Source organism: Bos mutus, chromosome 25 (genome assembly GCF_027580195.1).
Source record: "Bos mutus isolate GX-2022 chromosome 25, NWIPB_WYAK_1.1, whole genome shotgun sequence".
NCBI classification, from domain to species: Eukaryota; Metazoa; Chordata; class Mammalia; order Artiodactyla; family Bovidae; genus Bos; species Bos mutus.
The window spans coordinates 5,788,960-5,813,201 of record NC_091641.1 but is presented as its reverse complement, the minus strand read 5'-3'; the positions used below and the strand labels follow the sequence as shown (position 1 = coordinate 5,813,201).

Sequence of the window (24,242 nt, the reverse complement as noted above, 5' to 3'; positions counted from 1 at the left end):
AGAAGTAAGCCTTTCAGTTAGGACCGTTTTTCACTCAATTCCGGAAGAAAACAGCTGGAAAGGCTGAGAAGGTGAACAAAGATGTTGTCAGCTTTGCAGGCTTAGGGCTGCCAAGAGGAAGGATTCTTGTAAGCGTCCCACCTTTGGGTTGAAATCCTGAAAGGCTACACTATAGGCGTGAATATACAGAGAGCCCAGCTCTTTCAGGCAGTGCATAAAATCCACCTGGACTCCATCTCAGTTTCTGAAACTGCATTTAAGTGATTCGGGATTCATTGCTGGTGCCACTTGTGGGCTGAAAGAAGAAAAGGTCAAGTTTAGAAGACCACCAAGTCTCACACCCCAAACTGTAATTGCTCATATAGCATGACCGCTAGTCAACAGAAAATAGCTACATACACAGGAGACAAACAATGGGATAGAAAACCAAGAAAAAATCAGCACCGTCAGTGTGCACTGGGCTGCTGACACACCCGCCCAAAAGAGCCTCGTGGATCTGAAAATGGACTGCTCCAGCCGCTGCCGGACCAGGCTCACTCTGCCGGAAGCACAGCTAGCCAAAATGCTGAAGTCTGCAGGAAATCAGCCAAGTAAGGAGACGGAAGAACAAACCTTAGCTCCACCTCCTCGAAGGCAAGGGGCCCAGAGTACTTACAGGATAAAGCAGCAGGGCGGCCTGAAGTCGGATGGGTGGGGAGTGCAGGGAGATGGGAAAAAGCTGGGATAATCTCGGTCCATGAAGGTGTTAACCTCGCCACAGGCCTCTGCATGTTCAAAAGTGGAGGCACTTAGAGACTAAAGGTGAAGTTCTCAGCTCTGATGTCAAAGGTCGTGGAGAGGAGATTCGTGCTTGCCCCCTGGAGGCTCGGAAGTCCTGTCCACTCTTAACCAGCTCAGCTGGAACCCGGCCCAGCTGACTCCAAGCTCCTGGGGAACAACTCAGGTGAGCATCTCATCATCCAGGCCCCGTGAGGCCTCGAGGAAGAGAAAGTCTTAAAACGACTTTGATTAATGGTGCAGGTGAAATGGATCTGGCCCAGGGTCCCACAGTCACGGGCTGACACGGTGCCCCCGTCAGGGGCTCAGCCTCAACTGCGCTTCTGCCGTGCCCACAGTACATCCGGAGCTGCTCAGCCGGGCGTGTGATCCTCAGGTCTTCCGAGTTTCGTAACCCAAGTGCAGGACCATCTGTACTACAAATTGACCTCTTCCTTTGGGCCCCACTCAAAACCAGCGACTTCCACGTCACCCTGTAAATGAGTGACGGCCATGTTAAACGTGGCCCACGCCGCCTCCCAGCGCAAGGGGACCGAGCGACAGCAGCAAAGCGGCTCCATCGTGGCCCCTCCGGTGGTGGGCTGTTTCTGCACAGCACCATTTCTGTGCAGTTTTCAACAGCACTGTTTCAACACAATTCTGCAGCTGAAAACTGCACACATTTATGATCTCACAGTATCTGCACGGTGGGCACATGGGTGTGACTTAGCTCCGTGCTTGGCCTCAGGGGCTCCCACAGGCCGGGCCGAGGTGGCACCAGGGCTGGAGTCTCACGGGAAGGCTGGCTGGGGCACGGTCACTTCCGAGCTCACTCACCTGGCCGCTGGGAGGACTGAAGACCACCCGCCTGCACGCACCCCCACCGCGGCCCCCGGTGCCCTCACAGCCCCTCCCCGCTCCCCTCCGCTCTTCCACAGCACCCGCTCCCCTTGCGCAGCACACCGCGGTGGCTGACTGCAGCCTTGCAGTGAAATAAAGCAGTAAGTCAGCACTTACCCTCAGACGTTCACACTCAACTCCCTCCCGCCGCCTTTGCGACACCCCCGTCTCAGGACAGCTGCAGGGCTGGGCCCACGTCCACAGTCCTCGCTGTGCAGCTTCAAACCTGGAAAACGGAGACCGCTTCAGAAACTCTCTTCAGAACACACCTTCCAGACTAGGCCGTGGCATTGAGCAAACAATGAATATGGAAGCCTGATCAAGAACAAACATGGATACTGAGGGGGAAGGGGTGGGCAAGGACTGGGAGATGGGGACTGACGTGCAGGCACCATCAACACGACGCACGACACCCGTGACTGATGGCAACCTCCTGGGCAGCGCGGGAAGTGCTACTGAGGGCGCCGTGGTAACCCACCTGGGAAGGAATCCAAAACAGAGGCTGTATGTGTGCACACAGCCGCCCACTTTGCTGTGCAGTAGAAACACAACACTGTAAAGCAGGTAAAGCCAACAGGAATTAGTTTAAAAATACACTTACAAAACCCCAATCCCTCTGAACACGGACGACCTGAGAGACTGACTTGGGGCTGGTGGACTGGTCGTGCCCCTCCTGTCGCCCGACGTGGCTGCCCGCAGGAAAGAGGTCTAGTCACCGGCTCCCTGGTTCTCAGAGACCCTCTGGTGACACCTTGTGGGCACGTCTGATACTGCAGCCTTGCACCAGCTTGGCCGCCAGGACTGGTCACTGGACACAGAGCACTGGGCAGGCAGCCTGGCCCTGCGTGCTGCTCGTAACGCAGAGGCAGGACAACAGCGGCAGGGAGGGTGTGGCTGCACGTGCTGAAGACCCCAGGTGGCGGGAGAACACACTCAGCTGCCCCAAGGCTCTCCCTTGCCCCACATGGGCCAGACCCTCTCGAGAGACACGTGGAGTTGCTGAGGCCAGCCTGACCCTCCTCCTGCAGCCGGGCGGTGGTGTGCCCAGCACCGGGCACGGAGGCCCAGGTAGAAACTGCACACCTGGCGAGCCCTGTGCCTCGGGCACCTCTGAGGCTGAGCGCCAGCCTTGCCCCATCCCAGATGGCTGCCACTCACAGGTGAAGGAACCACGGCCAAGATCACAGCGCGCTCAAGGTCACTCTGAGCAGCTGAGGCAGTGAGCACAGCCTTCTCTCAAAGACGCACGCAGACCTGCGACACTTAGAAAGCGGCACTCGGACCTCTCGACATCAGCGCTTCCTACAAAACTTAAAATGCTCCTATGGCGTCCCCATCCTTTGGGACGCGGTCATAGAACTCTCGACATCAGTGCTTCCTACAAAAACTTAAAATGCACTTGTGGCTTTCCCATCCTGTGGGACGTGGTCGTGTCCACAAGGAATTCTCAGAACTAATGCTCAACTCTGCTCATCAAGGCAGACCCGCTGACGACACCACGTTTTCACCACATTAGGAGAACACTGAGCCCATGAAACAGCTGATGGCGGTGTAGGGAAACCGATGGGGAGGAAATTGGTGTAACTTCCTGGATGCCAACCTGGGACCTCTCACCGATCTCTGAAACACGCCCCCCAGCACAGCAACGCTCCCTAAGGAGCAAAGCATGAGGGCAGCGACATACCCAGGTCCCGGGGGACGTTGACCTCCGTCAACAGCGGCAGGGACTGCCCGGCGACGACTGCCGTCCTGACCTTCGACCTCTGCACCATCGCAACGTCTCTTCACACAGGGCCTTCAAGAAAACGCTAACTTCTCAGAAAGGTCTTAAATACACGTAAACATTCCACGTTTAAGCTGAGAAACACGAGTGCACTTGTGTGAGTTGGTGATCACTGATAGTGCAGCACATTTTTGTCCTTTAGTTTGGATGATCAAGAACAGTGCTAACGGAAGCATGACGCAAGCCTCACCTACCTTTAAAATTCCCAGTAGCCACAATTAAAACACAGAACAAAACCAAGTAAAATTCACTTTAACACTTTATTTAACCCATTATATCCAAAACACTATTTCAACCTGTAAATATTTGTAACGAGATTTTTTTCTTTTTTGGTATTATCTTCAAAACCCAGCTCTACAGAGCCTCAGTTTGGACATTAACCTCTCCTGAGAAAGACGTGATCTGTGTATAGATGTCATAAAACTTGCAGCTGAGAAGATACACACTCAAGCTCCCGACATCAACCCTTCTTCCTCACACCGGCTGCTGCTGCTGCTCAGTCGCTTCAGTCATGTCCGACTCCGTGCGACCCCACAGACGGCAGCCCACCAGGCTCCCCCGTCCCGCTAGTGACCGCGGAGTAGAGCCGGAGCCCAGGAAGCGCTCCTCGCACGTGGCCCCGAGCCCCACGGCATCAGGACTCGGGCAGGGCCGGGGCTGCGCTCCTCACAGGCCCCCGGGCCATCCTGGCACATCTGGAGAGCCAGCGGCCTAGACCTGCCACTGCTAACCAGAGGAGGGCCACAGACAGCAGCATCACCCGCCTGCAGACGGGCACCCAGCACACCGCCCTCCAGCGTACCGAGGCTCTGAACCTAGCAGACAAAGGGTAACCGTGTGGGAGCGTGCCCTGTGGGTTACACTGGGGACCCAACCGGACAGCATTTCTCTTCCTCCAGTTTCCTGGTGCCCGAGGTCCCAGGAGACGAGGACTCTCCTGGCGTCACCTCAACGCCTGCAGTCAGAGGGTCACGGCTGTCCTCTCAGTGGAGCAGGAGCGGGGAGCAGGGGCCACCTGGACAAGGACCCCAACGGGGGGCGGCGCCCCTCCACTGGGCTCGGAGGACCGACCACAGGAGCCACATGGGAAGACGTCGTGTGACCCGCTGCGGGTGGTTTGAGTGACGGAAGCCCCTTGACTGACACCCAGGCCAGAGCTGCTCGCGTGGGAAGCAGGGGCCTGCTAGAGCATAAAGTGCAGGTAGCACAAGAGAACAGGCCAGTCTGGGCAGGATCAGTCACACCATCACTTTACTTTGAACCTGAAAGAGAAGAAAACAGCTCGTTTTTAAGTCTGTCTGGATTAACTGGAAGTGGGTGGTCACGTACAAAACATCCACCACCCACAGGGCTGCAGACCCCAGCGGTGAAGCGTCTCTCGGGGTCGCCCGGGGCTGAGGAGCCTGCAGGCTGGCGCACACCCCCTCCCCCGTCTGGCCAGGACCGGGCGCAGAGCCCCAGAGGCCAGGCAGGAGCCGCACCGTGAGCGCTCAGCGTGGCCGTCCCCCCGACCTGTCCCGGGCCGTACCTGAAGTGCCGGGCCAGCCAGCTGCCCAGCCCCTCGCGGGAAGCCCCCGACGGCCTGGGTTCCAAGCACCTGTGGGGAAGGCTCAGGTCAGCGTTCCACCAACTCCTCATCTCTAGCACGGAGGCCACATGCACAGGGATGAGGGGACCCTCCGCCTGGTTCAGGCAGACGCCACAAGAGACGTCACAGGAGGCGGCAGGGGACTCCCACTCCTCCTGCAGCAGGTGGGGCGGATGGTCCACGTTCCCGAGGGCGCTTCCTGGCTGCCAGCCAGCAGAGGGGCTGGGCTGCCATCAGGAGGCGGCCGGAGTGTGGCAACCCAGGCCCACGGGGAGGGCAGGCGGCTGGTGGTGTGTGAAGCTGGGCTCACAGTGCAGGGAGGGGGTCACTGTCTGGCCGCACAGACTGCTGGGCTGCCAAGGGAACACTTGGAGACCACCGCACAGAGAGAACGCCACGGGAGGCAGAGATCAGGGTGATGTGTCTGCAGGCCGGGGGCCCCAGGGAGACGGGGATCACCCTCCACGAAAGGGGCTCCTGGGCAGACCCTCCCCATGGCCCCGAAAAGGAGCCCACACCCGCCCCCCGCACCATGAGCACAGCTTCTAGCTTCAGAACTAGGGTCCCAGCAGACGACTAGATTCCAGCTTCAATTCTGAGTCCACTTTTAATTTAGATCATATTCATCCAAACCCCACAGTGAATATTCCAGCCCCACAGCCGAGCATGGGACTCAATTCCAGGTCCAGGTGGTCCCAACACGTAGGGTGAGTGAGGCCGTCCTCACCCGGCTAAGCTGCCGGGGGGGCCCCTGCGGGTGCAGCCGTGGTCCAGAGGGTGTCTGTGCTGGAGGCAGAAGCTGCCGCGGCACTCCTCACACGCCACCCGCAGCATCTCTCTCCTCCTGCAGCCCTCCCTGGAGCAGCGGAACGTAAACACCTGCGGAAGCACAAGTCACTTCAGTGTCCCAACCGCCTCGCTGAGCGATCACTCAGCAAGCCCCGAATAAGACCCTTAACCCTCAAACCAGAAACAGTTCTTAGCGCAACAGTATGCAGGCGCCAGGCTTTCACTGAGATTTGTCAGGTAAACAATACTAACTAAGCACGCAGCAAACTTTTAACAGACGACAAATACAAAGCCAGCACTTCGTGTTGGGGACTCGTGGGATGCCTGGGGATGCTCCCAGTGAGAAATGAGATGGGGGTGGGGCAGACGGGTCACGGGGAGAGGCCACGCAGCGCGAGGGGAGCCAGCAGGGCCCCGGGGCCAGCAGGGGCTGTGCTCCATCGGGGGGCCTCTGGGTGACGTAAGCTGCCAGGCACTCCCAACTGTGCAGGTGCAACGGAGGAGGCAGGGCCAGCAGCCGGGGGCGGCCCTCCGCCGAGGCAAGCAGTGGCTGAGCACAGGGGGCAGCAAGGAGCAGCCGGCGGGGACCGAGCAGGGGCCGCGGATGTGGGGGCTGGGGGGGCACGGGGCGGAGGGGAGGCCCGATCAGAGGGCCTGGGGCGGAGGCTCAGGGCAGGCTTCACCTTCTCCTGTTCCAGGCTGTCAATCGATTTTGTCCTGCACTGAGCGCAGGAAGCAGGGAGCGGCTGGAGCACATGGAGATGGACACGGACCAGAAACCAGAACCCGCGACTCCAGTCGGCCGAGGACCGGAGACCAGAACCTGCGGCTCCAGTCGGCCGAGGACCGGAGACCAGAACCCGCGGCTCCAGTCGGCTGAGGACCGGAAACCAGAACCCGCAGCTGCAGACGGCCGAGGACCGGAGACCAGAACCCGAGGCTGGAGACGGCTGAGGTCAGAAACCAGAACCCGCGGCTGCAGACGGTGACTCAGCCTCACAGGAGTGGGGCCTGGAGTTGTGCTGGAGGCCGAGAGAGGGGGCCACACGGCCCGCATCCCAGAGGACCACCTGGGTTGGCCCGGGGAGCACGCAGCTCGGGGACGTGCAGGAGGCCGGAGAGCCTCCCCTCTGAGGGCGGGACAGGCTGCCACGCACTGTCTGCTGAGGGCCTCGGCCAGCCCGGGGCTCCTCAGACATGGAGGTGATCACCGGTGGCGGCTCAGACTCCGCCTGAAGTTCTACAGTGACCGCCAAGAGATGTTCTGAAAAGGGATTAACGCAAAACTGCAAAAGATGAACGGGAACAGCCCCGACTTTAGGGAAAGCTCACGGACATGCAGGACGCACTCAGCAGACGTGAAACCCTGCGAGCCAGTGTGGAGGCTTGGGGGGGGGCGGGTGGCCAGGAGGCAGCTGTGCCTCCGGGAGACCCCCTCCCCACAGCAGAGCTGCCCTGACCGCCGTGAGCCTGAGACTGACCAGGACCCAGGACCGAGCACCCACACGGGGGACACAGAGAAGGGAACTTAGGGGAGAACAGGCCAGCCCAGCAGGGCCAGCAAGGAGGAGTGCGGTCCAGAGTGGGTGCGGGCCCAGGGCTCCCAGTCTGTGAGGCTCAGCCAGCGTGAGGCTGCCACACGGGACAAGGAGGGCGGTTGCTCACGGGCGCCCCCGAGCAGCAGCAGAAGCGGGAAAACCGCCAGCGCCCATGAGCGCCAGGAACACCGCTGGAGCAAGGGCGCCAGGGCCCCGCAGCAGCCCCACGGGACAGGCGCCCGCGGCACACAGGCTGCGCTCAGCCTGCGGGGAAGGCAGGCGGCCCCGTGCCCGCTATGGATGGACAGACGCACACTGGGGTCTGCATGTCATCAGTACATGCTACGCTGTCTCCTGGGGAGCTCAGGAAAAAAGCGCACAAGGGCAGGGATTCCTAGAAACCGCGCTAACTTTCCACCTTCGGAGAAACAGTAAGACTCTTGTAACGAGAGCAAATCCTAATGTAGACCCTGATATTGAGGAAATACGCTTGTAGAACTGTGGAAACCCACGCCGCTCACAATCCAGGAAAAACAATTGTTCAGTCGCTCAGTCGTGTCCAACTCCTTGCGACCCGTGGACCACAGCACGCCAGGCCTCCCTGTCCTTCAACAATCGTTAGGGTTTAACGTCTCCCTGGAGGAGGAAGCGGCACCCGCAGCCCTGCCTCACCTTCGCCGTCTCCTGCCCAGGGGGACGCCGACAGTCTCCATCCATGTGCGCACCTACCACCACATCGGGGATCTCCCCCCGTTTCACTGGGACGGGGCTGTTACAGAGTGGGCACACCGGGACCCGGACATCCTAAAGCAACAAACGTAAGATGACAGGGCTGATCAGGAACCAAAGCTCAGGCACACAACGAAAGGCCCGCGGCACCGCCACACGGGGTCGCCCTCACAGGAGGACCCCAGGGGAGCCAACGCACCACGGACTATCACCCGCCCGCAGAGACGACCCGAGGAGAGCTGGTGAGGCCACCCAGGAGGGAAGCGGGCGGGCAGTCTGGATAGCCAGTCTTGGGATGGCAGGGCCATCTGTCCAGCACCAGGAGTGAGCGGAGAAGCTGCCCTGATGCCTGCAAGGCGGGCGGGGCTGCCGGGAGCAAATGCCGGTGGAGAGGAGCCCCGGCCACGCCTGCCAGCGGCCCTCCTGATGCTCACGGGGCTTCCACCCTGCCCACACGGGCAGGCGTGGTCACCCGCCAAGCCCAGGACGGGGGCTCTGGAAGGATGCAGCAGGGGCTTCCGCCCTGCCCACACGGGCAGGCGTGGTCACCCGCCAAGCCCAGGACGGGGGCTCTGGAAGGATGCAGCAGGCGCCCAGCGGAGCGCCTAGCACCGTTAGCATCCCTCAGGGCAGGCTGAGCTGGCTTCACGCAGGAGCGCTCTGAGGTGACGCTGACGTGGGCGGGTGACAGGTAACCCCCGAGTGCCTGGGAGTGGAGCTGGAACGCCACCCAGGGGCGCTCCCGCAGCTGGCCCGTGGGCGAGTTAAGAAGCAAGCAACGCTGAGTCATCTCTAGGCAGACTCACCCCATCCAGGGCAACATGAAGGTCAAGTCAACAAAACCACAGCTTTGCCTGATCCTTGGTGCTGGGCGAACATGAGTCACCCTCCCCCAGCCCCATGAATCAGTGAGGGCCCAGACCACAGCGGACACTGGGCAAAGCCTGAAATGCATCATCTGCACCTCTGAACTGCCGCCATGGGGAGCCAGTAGAGTGCTGGCCAAAGACCTCAGAAAACCGCTCTCGGAAGCACCCGAAACAAGTGAGCTCAGGCTGGGACCTCCTGAAATGTCAACAACCCAGGTCTCACACCTCTGGGCTTAGGCAGGTCTGCTTCCCTCAGTCACAGTCCAGTTTCCACCAGGTCCCGTCTGAATCACTGAGGCAGGAGGCCAAGGCTGCGAAGTGACTCCGAAATAGAGTGTGCACAGTTCCCCCCAAATGGATCCCCCGTCAAGCCCTGCACTGGGAAGGGCCCAGGAAGACAGAGCACTTTTCCCTTGGTGTGTTAAGGAACTAAATGTTCTAACATGTTAAGTAAGCTTTGAAGGTCTGGCTACAACGACTGATTCCAGGAACCCCCGAGAATAATCTGTGGTTTTCGAGCTGCGCAGCCCGAGCTTCCTGGGACGGTGGACGCTCCTCCCTGCCCTGTCCGCACACGGTCACCGAGGGCCAGAAACGAGGCTGGTGTGACTGAGCAATAGGCCTTCACGGCTCCTTTCACTCCAGCTGAGCTTCCACTACGTGTGGCTCGCGTCCACTACCTCGGGCAGCGCGGCTTTGGAGAGGGAGGATCAGAATCTTCAGAAAGAAGTATGATCGATTACCTTGGTGAATGCAAGGGGACACTTATGTGCAGCATAGGTAAAATGATCTTTACAGAAATCTTGTTTACACGCATCACATTTTAACGGAAGGAAATCTAAAACAAAAAACAAAAAACAGTAGAGTGCTTTAAAGACTAGAAAGAATCATACATCGTTATTAAACAAGTATTTACCTTCCCTGAGTTCATGTAACGCCTACCAAACATCCTCAAGGTGTCATAAGAGAATAAAATAATCGGGATCCGTGACCTCCACAATGCCAGCAGCACTGCGGAACCGTACAGCTGCCCTTTCCAGAGAGATCCCAGCTCAGGTGGCACCTGAGTGTTTAAGCAGCGCTCTTCCGTCTACCCAGCGCAGGCAGCCAGCCTCCTACCTGGCTCTACAGAACCTCAACCTCAGGCCAGCATCTCATCACTGAAGAGCCACAAAGGCCAAGACCCAAAGAACATCAGCCAACGAAGACAACGGCCAGTTCTCCCGGCAAGCAGATGACAAAACGCCCAATTTCTGTTGAGGTTCTCTTAAAAGTGCTTACCTAGCTGCTTGCATGTTTTTTCTGAACAGTGCTTCCCCAAATCAGGGAACTCCATTGTGAGAATGTGTCCAAAACACAGACAGCAGAGCGAAACGTGACCTGAGAGAATTAGAAAAACTTAGGAGAAAAGCAACAACGGCCTGAATTTCAGTCACCAGGATTTATACCGTACCGCTGATCAAAGTAAACACACACTGTAGACGCCCAAGTCAGCTGGGCTCCCACAGGGGACTAAAGCCTCACAACTCTTGTCTTGTAGCAAAAAGAAAATAGGCGTCTTCGGATAAGTACCAGCTCCTTCAGAATTAACCCCATTAAAAGACAGGGTGTTTTTCAGTCCTTCTAATTTCTAGTTTATGAAGCTCAACCCGAATTTAGGTTTTCATTAATCCATATTTTGATTCATATTGATAAGCACATCTCATATTCAATTTGCACAGTTGCCAAAGAAAGTTACAGCCTTGGTGAACTTTAAATCCCAATTTCATCTACTGAATATACTTGTTGACATAAACTAAACTCCGTTACCAGGTGCTAAATCACATTAATTAACTGCACTAACCCGGAGAGATTCGACTCAGTCCCCTCTTGCTCTCTAACTCCCTGATGCATTGAGTCTTACTTAGAATTTATTCCTTAATGACCATCAACCTGGAGTTGACCGGGGGAAGGGCAAGAAGTTAACTCACCAGTGGAAAACACGTATAGAAACGGCGAGGCCACTGCACTTGAAAGAAAGCTGCAGTCAGTCCCCGGGACGCCTCACAGGCTCCCCTCCCATCAGGCACCCACTCTCGGACTCTGGTCCCTCCCAGAGTCCACGTCCCCAGGGCCTTCTCCGGGCTCGCCCGGCAGCTCTCTCCGCTCCCAGGGGTGTCCGCGGTGCCTGGGACACTCTGGCCACGGCTCACGCCCGCTCCTGCCCTCAGGCCTCGGGTTAGAGCGTCACTAACACCGGCCTCACCCCGCCCGCCCCTCATTTCCTCTTCTGGAGTTCCTTCCCCAGGACCCGCTCGCTCGGCTTCCCCCTGCAGCTTCGCACGCGCCTCTGGGCTCCAGGGGTCAGCGACACCGAGCGGGTGTGCGGGAACCGCTCCATCGAGGACCGACCAGAGACCCACCTCAGTCCCGCCGTGGTCGCGCTGTTGGCGCTGCGTCCGTGGAGCAAGAGCCCCGGTGTGCTGGGACACGGGCGCCCTGCCGTCCGAGGTCTGCAGCCGGACCCCCGGCCGGCCCCTGCAAGACGCCCAGGCAGCCGCCGAGGAGAGTAGAAGGCGGCGGAGGCCGAGAGCTTGAGCCTCCCGTCCGCCGTCGGCCGCGGCCAACGAGGCCAAGGGACGCGGAGACCAGAACCCGAGCGACGACCGCGGCCCGCCCGAACCCACCGAGGAGCAGCATCGCGGCGCCCGGCCTCCGGGCCATTTATCCGCAGCCGCCCGGCCCGAGCGCTCCCGCCGTCCGGGCGTTCCCGGCGCGCCCCCGATACGTCACGCCTGCCGGGCCAATCGCGCCCTGCCGCAGCGAGGCGTTCCCGGCGCGCGCCGACACGTCACCACGGGCCGGCCAATCGCGCCCTCTGATGCCCGCCCACACCTCGCCTCTTCTCGAACGGTCGAGCGGCTTCTCGGACCTGCCGAGTCACGGCCAGGCGAGTCCGCGGGGGCGCACTGGGCCCGGCGGGGCGTTTCCCCGCGCGGGGCGCCCGAGCCGCAGAGCTGTCCGTACGGGCGGCGGCGAGAGCAGCTAGGCGCTGATTTTGGAGTCAGAGGTGAACTTGAGCAAGAGGGCAAGTTCACAGACGGGGAGACCACAGGGTGGCCTGCCCGCGCGTTTCTCCGTGTGCGCCGTCTCCCCAGCCTTGCTCTGGGCCACTGGAGAGCCTGCACCTGTCGCCGTGGCGCCCCGTCACCCCACTCCTGTCGCCCGCTTGTTTTCCCTCCGTGACCGCTCCGGCCACTCAGGCGCGGAATCGGTGGTGACCCCACGTTAAGGTCCCACGCGCAGACCCCGCTTGGCTTTTTGTCGTGTCTGTTTCGTCTCTGCTCCAGGAGCTCATCTGCTGTTACACTGTCAGTCTCGTCCTGTCCCCAGCGGGTTTTATTAAAAGTCACAGACTCTCGTTAGTATAACGTGACTCTCAGGACTGGCAGGTCCCGTTTCCTTGGTGGTGACCACAGGATGGTGCTGCGCTCATTACCAGCGCAGGATCGCACCCCATCCTACCCCGGGAGATGTTCATTTTGACTACCCAGGCCTCACGTTTGCCAAGTTTCTCCACTTTTTCATTTGTGAACAATTTCCCTTGTCCATTTAGTTTTTAAGGAAGAATCAGAATTCACCTCAACTTCAGGGAAGGTCTGGAGAAGACGTGAGTGGACACCTGAGGGTGTAACAGGTGAGCGTCTGGCCCACCTCAGCCCTTCCTGGCCCTGATCTGGCCAAGACCACACCACACTATCCTGAAAACAAGGCCATCAAGTCAGGTTTCAGATACAGCTGTTTGGTCATTAACTGAACACCTGCATTGCTAAAAAGAGATGCTGGGCTTCCCTGGTGGCTCAGTGGGGAAGAATCCACCTGCCGATGGAGGAGACGTGGGTTCCATCCGTGGTCCGGGAAGATCTCACTGCGCGGAGCCACTAAGCCCGTGTGCCACAACGATTGAGCCTGGGCTCTACTGAGCCCATGTGCCACAGCGACTGGAGCCCACACGCCCTAGAGCCTGTGCTCGCAATAAGAGAAGCCGCTGCGATGAGAGGCCTGCACTCCACAGTGGAGAGCAGCCCCGGTCACTGCAGCTGGAGCAGGCCAGGCACTGCAATGAAGACCCAGTGCAGCCAAAAATAAAGTTGTTTTTTTTTTAAAATACAGATGCCACCAAGTGTAGTTAGGTGACCACTGTACACCTGAGTTAGTCACACATCACAATTAAGGGCTTCCTGAGGTGTCCTCTGAGAGTCAGCTGGGGACAAAGGGCCTTGAGTGCTGTGACAACGGCGGATGGGAGGGGAGGCAGACCTCAGAGCCCGAGTCAACAGCCCTCCAGAAGTTCGAGTGCATGTCTAGACACACTGCCATCTATCAAGGGAGCAGCGTCCTTTGCCGCCAGCTCTCTGTTGTGGCCCGTTTTACCTGCAGAGACAGGTGCAGAGCTGACAAGGGACACACTCAGGAGGAGCCAGGATTCAGACTCACCTCGGAGTCCACATTCCTGACCCCCTTGTGCTGCCTGCACCGGCTGGGGGTGAGGATGGAGGGGCAGCTGGGAGCCAGGTCATCAGGACCCCGAGGGCCATGAAAAGATTTCAGACTTTTGAGTACAGAGAGGTAGTGCTGAAAACTTTTAAACAAGACCTTGAGGGGTGGGCAGGGAACACTTATAAAATATATATTTTATGCAACTGAATGAAAAATAATTTCAACTTTCTTGATTTTCTAAAATTGAACTCCACTTTTCTTTGGAGCCCCAGACGCCTGCCCCAGGCAGACACGTGTCCTTTCCCATCACTGAGTGTCCAGTCTGTTGAGATCCAGTTCCTCTCGTGACCTCCGTCATTTCAAGGCTTCTTCCTGTAACCCCTCGTTCTTGTCTCCTTCAGTGGCACCGGGGTTCAGGGAAGCATGGCTGACCCCATGGCAGTGCAGGGAGGGGAAGCCTGGCCACAGCCTCTGGTCACGTGCGAGCGCCCCCTGCTGGCATCAGGACTTCCGTCGTGACCTCTGATCAGGAGTTCACGTCAGCCTGTCCTGACCCCGGGTTTCGGGTTCAGTGACCCTCTCTGCCCTCCACACTGGAGTGTGTGGGGCTGGGGAGCGCCTGTAGCATATGTGCGGGGTAGGGGGGGCGTGGCTCTAGGGCACCAGTTGAGGCCCTGTCCTGCCTGGCCACACCCCAGGCGTCCTGCACCGCGCTCTCCCTGCACCAGCATAGAGGTCGGGTGGGAGAGCAAGCGTGGAGCCCGCTTGCCTTCAGGTTATCCCCCTCCTCGCCAGCCGTGTACCGTCTGAGGGCTGCAGTTTGTGCAGGGGATTGGTTCTCAGGGATCCAGGCAGCAGCACAGGTTCCGTGTCCTCCCTGTTGAAGCTCCAAGGGACTTCTCAGGTGGTCCAGTGGTTGGGAACCCGCCTGCCAATGCAGGGACGTGGGATTCGATCCCTGGTCTGGGAGGATCCCACATGCCGCAGGGCAACCAAGTCTGTGTGCTGTGGCTGCTGAGCCCGTGGGCCCGGAGCCTGTGCCCCACAGCAAGAGGAGCCGTCACGAGAGGATCCTCTGTGCGCCTCGGCTGCTGAGCCCGCGGGCCCGGAGCCTGTGCCCCCAACGAGAGAAGCCGCCACAAGAGGATCCTCTGTGCACCGCAGCTGCTGAGCCCGCGGGCCCGGAACAAAGACCCAGTGCAGCCAAGACAGACTGCGAAGAGAAAGGAAAGCTCAGCAAGCCACCCCAGCCCTGGCAGTCGCGCTCTCCTTGCGCCGCGGGCGTTTCTCTCGCGTCATTACCTTTGCTTTCTTGCTCTACAGGTGAATCTCACAATCTTGGCTTCATGATTCCCTTTCCTCTGCTTGAAAGCCTCTCTGTTAAGACTGTGGCTTGCTACGAGCTCTTAAAAGATTAGGTTAAAACTTAAATCTGAACAACAACTTTAAAAAACATATTTTGTGTTTTTATTTTTGGCCATGTCGGGTCTTCGTTTGAGTAGCGGCTTCTCGTGGCTAGACAGATGCTTTCATGGAGCGTGACCGTCACCCCAAATGACGGTGGAAGGCGTCTCGGTGAGGGAGGAGAGGAAACCCTGGCGCCGTGCGTGCCGTGCACCTTGCACTTGGAAGCAAGCGTGCGGCCGCAGTTTGTGGAAGACAGACTGGTGGAGGAGAGGCTGCAGCAGAAGCTGGAGGGCAGCTACGAGGCTGTGGCTGAGGCCCAGGGGACTGAGATGACAGTGACCACAGACGCCTTGGAAATGCAGGGCTTTACCCGCCTCCGCCACTCCCCTCGTAGGCAGGGCGTGAGCGTGTGGTCCAGGGGAGGGGCTCCTGGAAAACATTCCTCCCTATTGAAAGAGATACTCATCAGGACATAGCCCGCTGCTAGAAGATGATTTTGTGGTGCTTGAAAGTAGCCTTCTCACTAATTTGTAGGGCAAAGCTTAAGGACCGAGCCAAGCACTGGGGGCGGCCTAGCAAAAGGCGGAGAGCCCGGGTCGATGGTTACGTTGTTGAGCCCACGGTCAGTTTCCTGGCCTCAGGACAACAGTGTACATCCTCATTCTGCAAGGTGCTGCTCGCTTTTTTTTTTTTTTTTGAGCCAAAGCGTTCTGACACATGGAATCAGTCTAGAATATATCCACTATGCTGTGGGCAAGAGAGAAAAGTTGGCACATAAGCACGTGGGTGTGTGAGTCTGGAACCCCGAGAAGACGTCGGCCTGGAAAAAGGCGGCTGGAAATCATCAGTGTAAAGATGGCCATTAAACCCACAAGTGCGGGCTGCCTCAGGAAAGGACACACGTGGAGGAGAGGGCCAGGCGCCCAGTGTCTACAGATTGGAGGGAGACACAGGCCAGGCTGAGAGGGAGCGAGAGGGAGGAGCCAGGGAGGGGGAGGGTCCGGGAGGGCCCGTGGGTCGCAGGCCTCTCACACGCTGTGACACACCGCCCCTGCTGCCCTCAGAGGACGGGGCGGGGGGCGAAGGGCAGGGGCATGCATGGCATCGGGAGGAGGCCTCGGGGCACAGGCCGGAGAAGCCTTTGTGCCTGAGGAGGCGGCAAGACCTGCTGCCCCGCCCGCCTGCCCGTCCAGCTGCTCACACGGGCAACTCTGGGCCGCCCGTTTCCCTCAGGACACGATCTCCTTGACCGGGCACGCAGTCAACGTGATCCTGACGTTTATAATTCATATCCTCAGCAAATATCGATGGGATGCCTGCTGTGTGCACAGCATCCTGTTTGGCCTCAAGAAAATAAAAGATTCACCTGGGTCCCTGTCCCTTCCCAGGGGCTTAGAGTCAGGATCTTGGAGGAAAAAAGCTCCCCCACTCCACCCCGAGACAACGGGGCATCAAGTGTAGACACTGTGCTTGTGAGCGTGCAGGCCAGAGGCTATAATCACTGGGGTTCAGAGGACACTCTCCCAGAGCCAGCCTGGGGAAGTGCGGCCGGGTGTCTAGGAAAGCCTCACGGGGGAGGTGGGGCCCGCGGGGAGGGCAGGCTCCCGCAGGACCTGAAGGCGGGCAGCGGGCTGGGGGCAGGGAGGGCTGCCCACGCCAAGGCTGTGTCAGCAGGACTCATGACTGTGGGCGACAGGAACCCCCTCAAAACGGGGGCTCCCCAAAGGAGAGCGTCTTGGCTCCTGCTTGGAGATGTGCCGGGGTCCAGGAACTCAGATGGGCCGTCTGCTTTGTGAGGTGGGTGGGGCTGCTAGGGGAAGGAGCGCCAGCCCCCCAGCGTCTGAGACAGAGGCGGGGGCATGCTGACGTGCTCTCATGGGTGACACTCGAGGTGACGAATGTGATGCTGAGACGCTTCTGAGAGTGAAAACGGGCTGCTCCTGGTAATTCTGTTGGGACAGCAGGCACATGCAGGGACTCCGTCAGCAAAAGCAGGAGACAAGGTCACCCTAGTCATGTACGTGTGGGGCTGCTCCCACCGCGGCAGACACCCCCCAGGCTCACACACAGTGGGAAGAGGCCCTCCCCAGAAAGGCAGGGCTCTCTCAGTCCGGAATGCACATGTGCATCTGCCTATCACACCCTTGGGCAAGAGATGGGGACGACCGTAACCCGAGGGAGGCCGCTCTGCCAGCAGGAGCCTGTCCTACTCCACAGCAAGCGGGAAGCAGCTGCATGCAGCAGAGATGACCTCACATCTTCTCCTCCCATCCCGTAATTTTGAGATGCGATATCATCTCACTTAGGAGACCCCTCTGATCCTGGAATCTGGGTCACGTGACTCCTGTCTGCTCCAGCTTCTGACAATAAGCCCGAGCAAGCGCTTCAGTTCCAATATCCTCCATGTATTGTCAGAAGGACCCCCTGGCAGAGTGCTTTGTTCACTGCCCGGCAAGTCCGGGCTGAGTGGCTGCTGGGTGGTAACTGTGCATGTAAAGTTCTGTCTGTGCCTGGAGGCCTGGAGGTGCACATGCAACGTTAGAAGAGGTGATGCAGTGAGAGTGGGCTGAAAACACCCATGTAAGGACTTTTCCTTTTCCACATTTAAATTTTTTTCTTTTCTCAACATGTAAACACAAACAATGGTTATAAATATCTATAATTATAAGCCTTTAAAAAAGACGTGAGGTATTTCTTTTCAATTATTTATTTGACCGTCGGGTCTTAGTTCCTGCACACGTCTTCCTTGTGTCCTGCAGGGTCTTCGGTTGTGATGCATGGACCCTCTAGGGGCGCGCCAGCTACGGAGCGCGTGGACTCAGTACTTGTGATGCATGGACCCTGCAGGGGCGCGCCGGCTGGGTGGTTGTGGTGCACGGACCCTGCAGGGGCGCGCCGGCTCCGGAGCGCGTGGACTCAGTACTTGTGACGCATGGACCCTGCAGGGGCGCGCCGGCTCCGGAGCGCGGGGGCTCGGTGGTTGCGGCTCTGGGCCTTAGTTGCTCTGCAGCACAGGGCACCTCAGTTCTCTGACCAGGGATAGAACCTGCGTCCCCTGCACTGCAAGGTTTGCAAGGTGGATTCCAAACCACGGGACCAGCAGGGAAGCCCCTCTTTTCCTTTTCTTTCTGTGAGGACATTTTAAGCCTCCTTTCAGAGTCAGTCCTCCACTGACTGAGCGGCCAAGGCTGTGCGTGATCCCCCTTCACCCTAGGGGTCCCATCCTCTGGGGTCTGTGGTCGCTCACATGATGGGAGTAGATCAAAATGCTCCTCCTCCCAGCGAGACAAGTCTTTGGCCCAGTCCCGCTCCCTGCAGACCCTGCTGTGGGCTGTGTGTGTCTCCTCACTCACTGCCCATGGAAGACAGGCAGGGGAGCCCCCAGCACACCTGGAAGGACACCTGGAACCCAGACGGACCTGCAGTTCCTTTAGCGGCGTTACCAACCCTCCTCCCCTGGTTTCCAGACGTGCGGGTCTGGGGAAGCCGTGGGGGGCTCGGGGTCCTCTGAGCTGTCTGCACAACATTCCCGGGATCTGAAATGATTTCAGTGCGAAAAGTTGAAAATGAAGCTGTGTCTGTCTGCAGATAACAAAGCTTCTGCTCTTTTTGCAAGCCTGCCTGTTGAAAAGGCACCCGATTGCTGTATCCTGAGCAGAACAGGAGGGGCAGCCACCCTCTCTGCTGGGTGGGAAGTGAAACTTTTCCCTCATGACTTCTGGGGGGACAGGAAAGCACCTCGTGAACTGCACTAACCCGAAACTCCACCGTGCTGCAACCTTTGTAACTGCAGCTAAAACATCTTGATCGCAAATCTAGACGAGCACTTTGATGCTTTTGCAAAAAAAAAAAACACTTCAAAAAGATTCATAGAAAGGACTTATAAGTATGGGCGTGCAAGCTAAGTCGCTTCAGTTGAGTCTGACTCTTTGCAACCCTGTGGACTGTAGGCCACCAGGCTCCTCCATCCATGAGATTCTCCAGGCAGGAATACTAGAGTGGGTTAGCCATTTCCTTATCCAGGGGATCTTCCCAACCCAGGGATCAAACCTGCGTCTCTTGTATCTCCTGCATTGGCAGGTGGGTTTTTTACCACTATTGACACTTGGGAAACCCTTTTGACAAGTACAAATTTCCAATAACTTTCAGATCATATTGCTGAACTGGGTAAGAAATTAAAGAATTCTAATGGAAAACCTGATGGCTTCATAAAACTGTTACCAGAAGATTAAAATCAAGAATTAGTCACATAGGACTGAAGTGATTAATATGGTCATAACCTTTTGATGTTTGTGTGAAATATTTACTGGGTTTTAATCTATGTTTCCCAGCTGTAAGAAAACCCTTCCCCTCAAGATAATTGTGACTTAAGGCAATTTCGTAAGTTGTACCTTTGTAAGTAGAGTTGACACGTTTTCTAAATATTTCTTGCTCATTTTCTTGGGTGCACCAGGTCTCCGCTGCTGGGAGATCTAGTCCCCGGGCCAGAGACTGAACCCAGGCCCCTGCCCTGGGAGCACAGTCTCAGCTACTGGACTGCTAGGGAAGTCCCAACAGTTCATTTAAGAAACAGGAAATCGGGGGAGTTTCCTGGCAGTCCAGGGGTTAAGACTCGCGCGTTCACTGCCATGGCCCAGGTTCAGCCCCTGGTCGGGGCACCAAGATCCCACAGGCCTCCAGGCACAGCCAAACAAGAGCGGAATGCTGTCTCCTAGGAGGCTGGTCAGGCGATGCACAGCACACACTCTAGTGGGCGGGGGGCCGAAGGGGCCGAGAAAATGTTCATTTCTATCGTATTACACAACAGTGACTTCACTAATTTACCCTTTCTGTCATTAATCTTTCAGTAGAAAACATAAAGTGATCAGTTAAAAAATTTTTTTAATTTTACTTCTCTGACCAGGATCCCCCCAATTTTCCATTTCTTAAATCACTCCTGGGGCTTCCCTGGTGATTCAGTAGCTATGACTCCATGCTCCCAGTGCAAGGGCCCGGGTTCGATCCCCGGTCAGAAAACTAGATCCCACATGCCACAGTGAGGATCCCAGTTGCCACAACTCAGACCCAGTGTGGCCAAATAATTAAATATTTGTTTAAAACCTATTGATTAATTTATCACTGACAGTTGATAGCATTCCTGTATCAACAGTGTTCTTGGTTTTTAACTGCTGCTCTGATCTGAGCCGCCTCCAGTCCCTCCAGCCTCGGGATCCCTGGCCTGAAATCCACAAGAACTCAGGGCACAGTCCAGGGCCAACAGCAGCAACGATGCAAAGCCACCCTTTCGTCTCCCCCGTGTTGGTTCCTGAGGGGGTTCTGAGTCACTGGCGACCAGCCTGGCTTCCCATGATGCAGCATTCCTTCCCAGGCTGGCCCCTCGGCTGGCCCCAAATCGCCACCTGAAATATTAAAGCTGCCTGTACCCTGGCAGCTCCGTTCTGAAGACGGGGTGGAGTGTGTGTGGCGGCTGGCTGCTCCGCTTGTTCATTATTTGAATCCATGCATATTGGCTGGGACTGCAACGCTGTTTCTTTAATCCACAAACATTAGCCTGAAATTGAGAGGGACCCAGTTTCCCACTGCAGCCTAGAGGAAAAGGAGGGTTCTCCTTTGTTCTGGTTGCCATGCCTCAGGGAGGTCTGTGCCTCACCCTTTAGTCTAGGGGGTGTTCAGGCCACCCAGCCAGGGGTCTGATGAAGACTCGGTCAAACAGCATGCTTTGCTGGGTGCTGTTGTGGGCGGAGCATATGATTTGAGTTTGTAAGCTTCAGGGAGAGTGAAAACGTGCACACTAAACCATAGAAAGAGGGCTTCCCTGGTGGCCCAGTGGTGAAGAAGCCGCCTGGCAATGCAGGAGACACGGGTTCGATCCCTGATCCGGGAAGATCCCACAAACCGCAGAGCAGCTAAGCCCGTGAGCCTGTGCTCTGGAGCCCGGGAACCACAACTTCTGAGGCTGGTGTGCCCCAGAGCCCCTGCTCTGCGACAAGAGAAGCCCGTGCAGCAGAGAAGACCCAGCACAGCCAAAAGTGAAAACATAATTTTTTTTAAAGGAGTCCAACCCAGAGCAGCGCCTGGGCAGAGAGTGAACGACACAAAGCCAGTGACCTGGCTGGGAATCCTCCAGGGGAGCACGTCCCTGGCTGGAGCCGTCCCAGGAGCTGCCATGGGAGCCGGCGGGCTGGGGCAGGCCTTGGAGAGGGCCGCAGGACGCTGATGAAGGTGCAGAGAAGGGGGAGGTCACTGCTGCGGATGCACGTGGGCGGCGGGAGAGTGGGGGACCCTCCCAGGGAGCCCCTCCTCTCAGGCAACACTCCTGGGGCAGAGCTCAGCCACGCCAGCGGTCAGTGGCCGCTGCCTGCGGGTCCGTGTGCCCCGGTGTCACAGGGCGTGAGGGGAAGCTTTCATGGTCTGGGATCTGAAGGAAGGTCCCAGCCCTCAAGGTCCTCCCCAGATGGACTCGGGTTCAAACCCCGTGCCACTTACACTCGCAGACTTTGTCCTTCGAGGTCAGGGATCGTCCTGCCTATTGCTGACGGCCAAGCCCGCACCGAGCCGAATTGCGTCGATGTGGCCATTTCATGACGCTGTGACGCGGTTGGGAGTTCTGCCAGAGGGGGAGAAGCCATGAGGCTCGGGCGAGCGCGTGTGCTCGGGAGGCGGAGGGGAAGCAGGTGCGGACCCCCTGGGCAGCAGCCCCTGCCAGCCCCAAGCCCCAGAAGCACCAGCAAACCCCAGACATTCCTTTGGAAAGAGCTCCTGTGCTTCTCTGCCAGCAGCTGAAGCTGTAAACACACACTGATCGTAGCGGTTAATTGCCAGGCCATTCCTCCATCGTCAGGGCAGGTGATGGGCCTCCAGACAGGCCCGCGGGCCCCATAGCTGCCACGGACCCTCCTCTGAGGTGCCGCTGGGGGCCTGTGTCAGTGGCTCGGGCAGTGGTGCCGAGGCTCTGCTGCTGGAAAGGCGAACCCCACCAGGAACACGTGTGCAGCCCCTTCCGGAGGTCAGCGGGCAGCCTCTCTGAGGAGGCATGGGGTCGGGGCCCCGTGGGGAGCGGATGCCTCCGGCTCAGTGGCGGGAGGGAGCCCGTGCCGGCGGCCCCACGTGCCCCACCTCGAGCCCCCGGCCGCCAAGCCGCTCTGCTCCTAGAGGTGGATGCCACCTGGGGGGACCGTGTGTGACCTGCGTCTGAGCCCTCCTCCCGCGGCCTGCCCATGTGCCTCTGCATAGATCTTGACCTGACCCTCCAGTCTCCTTCCCGGCCCCTAAGAGCACGGCCACGTCACTGACTTCTGCCCGGGGCCACTGTCCTTCACCCCGTGGATGACGGCGACCCCAAAGACAGCTATGGTGTCTGAGGCTCCAGCCACGGGGAGCTCTGCCCACCTTTCCAGACCACCCATGGTCCCCCAAAGCTTACCACGGTTAGGGGTTGTCTTTTTAAATTACAAATTTCATTTTCCAACACAGTTTTAGGCTCCCCCTCCCCTGGTACAATTTCCCCGATTATTACCATCTGGCCTTGGCAAGGTGGATTTGCTACAATTGATGATCCAATATCTATACACCAGTATTCACTAAGACCCATAGTTTATGTTCAAGCTCTCTCCCTGTGTGGCTCGGTTCTGTGGGTTTTAACAAAGAGGACAACCTCTTGTGTCCACCAGTGCGTTATCATTCCGAGCTGCTTCACTGCCCAGAAGCCCTGTGCTCACCTGTTCGTCCTTCCTGCCAAGCACTGTTTCAGGGTCTCCATGGCTCTGCCTTCTCCGGAGGGCCATGGAGTTGGAGTCACATGGTCTGTAGCCTTTTCAGACTGGCTTCTCCCCTCAGCGACGTGCATTCAGGGCTCCTCCAGTCTGACGGCTCATTACTTCTCAGCGTTGAATGACATTCCACTGTTTGCATGGACCACGGTTTGCTTCTCCATCCCCTGCTGAAGGATGCCTGGGTTACTTTCGGGTTTTGCAGTAACGACTAGAGCGGCTGTGAATGCTCACGTGCAGGCGTCCGTGTGGGCAGGTGTTGTCCGTTCCGGTGGGTCGAGTGGTGGGTGTACATTTGCTTCTGTGGGGAGACCACCCGCCCCTTCCCCCAGCACGGCTGCCGCTCCTGCTGCTCCCTGTCGTCCCCAGGGTCTGGTGCTGCCCGTGTAGATCTCCGCCTTCCTGAGAGGTGTGCAGGGGTATCTCGTGGTCGTTTGAGCTTTCACTTCCCTAAACGTGTGCCGTGAGCGTCTCGTCACACACTCACTTGCCGCAGGCGTGTCTGCGTGGTGAAGTCCGCTCAGATCTCCCACCTGGCTTTAAGTTGGGCTCGCTGCCTTCCGGTTGCTCTTTAGGAATCCTGCGTGGGTGCAAGTTCTCCATCATCATTACTGTTTACTCCTGGCTGTGCGGGGCTGCTCCCTTGTGAAGCGCGGGCTCCAGGGCACAGGGCTCAGTGGCTGTGGTGCACGGGCTTAGTTGCTCCAAGGCATGTGGGATCCCCCAGACTGGGGGCTGAACCCACGTCCCCTTCATTGGCAGGTGGGTTCTTTACCACTGAGCTACCAGGGAAGCCTTTGCATGCAAATTCCTTATCAGACGATACTGCTTCCTGAACATCTTCTCCTGGCCTGTGACTTGTCTTTTCATCCCTTTAGTATGTTTTTTACAGAGCTGCTGCTGCTGCTGCTAAGTCACTTCAGTCGTGTACGACTCTGTGCGACCCCATAGACGGCAACCCACCAGGCTCCCCCGTCCCTGGGATTCTCCAGGCAAGAACACTGGAGTGGGTTGCCATTTCCTTCTGCGTTTTTTACAGAGCACGTGTTTTTAATTTTAATAAAGCCCAATGTATCAATATTTTCATTCATAGGTCAGGTTTTTGGTGTTGTATTTAAACGTCATCGCCAACAAAAATAGACATAGATAAACAGAACAGAGAGCCCAGAAATAACTCACCTTTGGGCAATTAATCTTTGACAAAAGAGACAAGAATATACAATGGAGAAAAGATAGTCTCTTCAGCAAGCAGTGTTAGGAAAGCTTGACAGCTACATTATCAATGAAGTTAGAACACACCCTCTCTCCATACATAAAAATAAACTCGAAATGGCTTAAAGATCTAAATATAAGACACGACGTCACAAAACTCCTGGAAGAGAATACACGTAAACACCTGTGGACATGAAACCAGAGTAGTGTTTCCTCAGATCAGCCTCCCGGGGCACAAGAAACAAGAGCAGGGGTGCCCTGGGGGTCCAGTAGCTGAGACTCTGCCCTTCCACTGCACGAGGCTCGGGTTCAATCCCTGGTCCGGAACTAAGATCTCCCAAACCACGACGTGGCCGAAAAAGGAAGAAGAAAGAAAAGTCCACAAACAACAAGCGCTGAGAGGGTGTAGAGAAAAGGGAGCCT

At 57.6% G+C, this 24,242-nt stretch overlaps 1 protein-coding gene across 5 annotated transcripts; it reads right to left on the bottom strand.

Moving 5' to 3' along the window:
* Positions 1-3,666: 3,666 nt before the first annotated feature.
* ZFAND2A (zinc finger AN1-type containing 2A) lies at positions 3,667-11,767 on the bottom strand. 5 transcript variants are annotated; one of them, XM_070362845.1, is made up of 7 exons: positions 11,355-11,757; positions 10,234-10,332; positions 9,696-9,790; positions 8,027-8,158; positions 5,755-5,906; positions 4,968-5,036; positions 3,667-4,701 (listed from the first exon to the last, which is right to left on the bottom strand). In XM_070362845.1, exons 2-7 carry the CDS (start codon positions 10,286-10,288, stop codon positions 4,686-4,688), a joined length of 519 nt encoding a protein of 172 aa, XP_070218946.1. In that variant the 5' UTR covers positions 10,289-10,332; positions 11,355-11,757; the 3' UTR covers positions 3,667-4,685. The 5 variants fall into 5 exon arrangements, 3 of the variants coding, with proteins under 3 accessions (XP_070218946.1, XP_070218947.1, XP_070218945.1); XR_011462658.1 differs by lacking the exons at positions 3,667-4,701; positions 4,968-5,036 and adding exons at positions 6,500-7,102; positions 10,923-10,955 and having other exon boundaries at positions 5,770-5,906; positions 11,355-11,767; XM_070362846.1 differs by lacking the exon at positions 8,027-8,158 and having other exon boundaries at positions 11,355-11,764.
* Between the last annotated feature and the right edge of the window lie 12,475 nt (positions 11,768-24,242).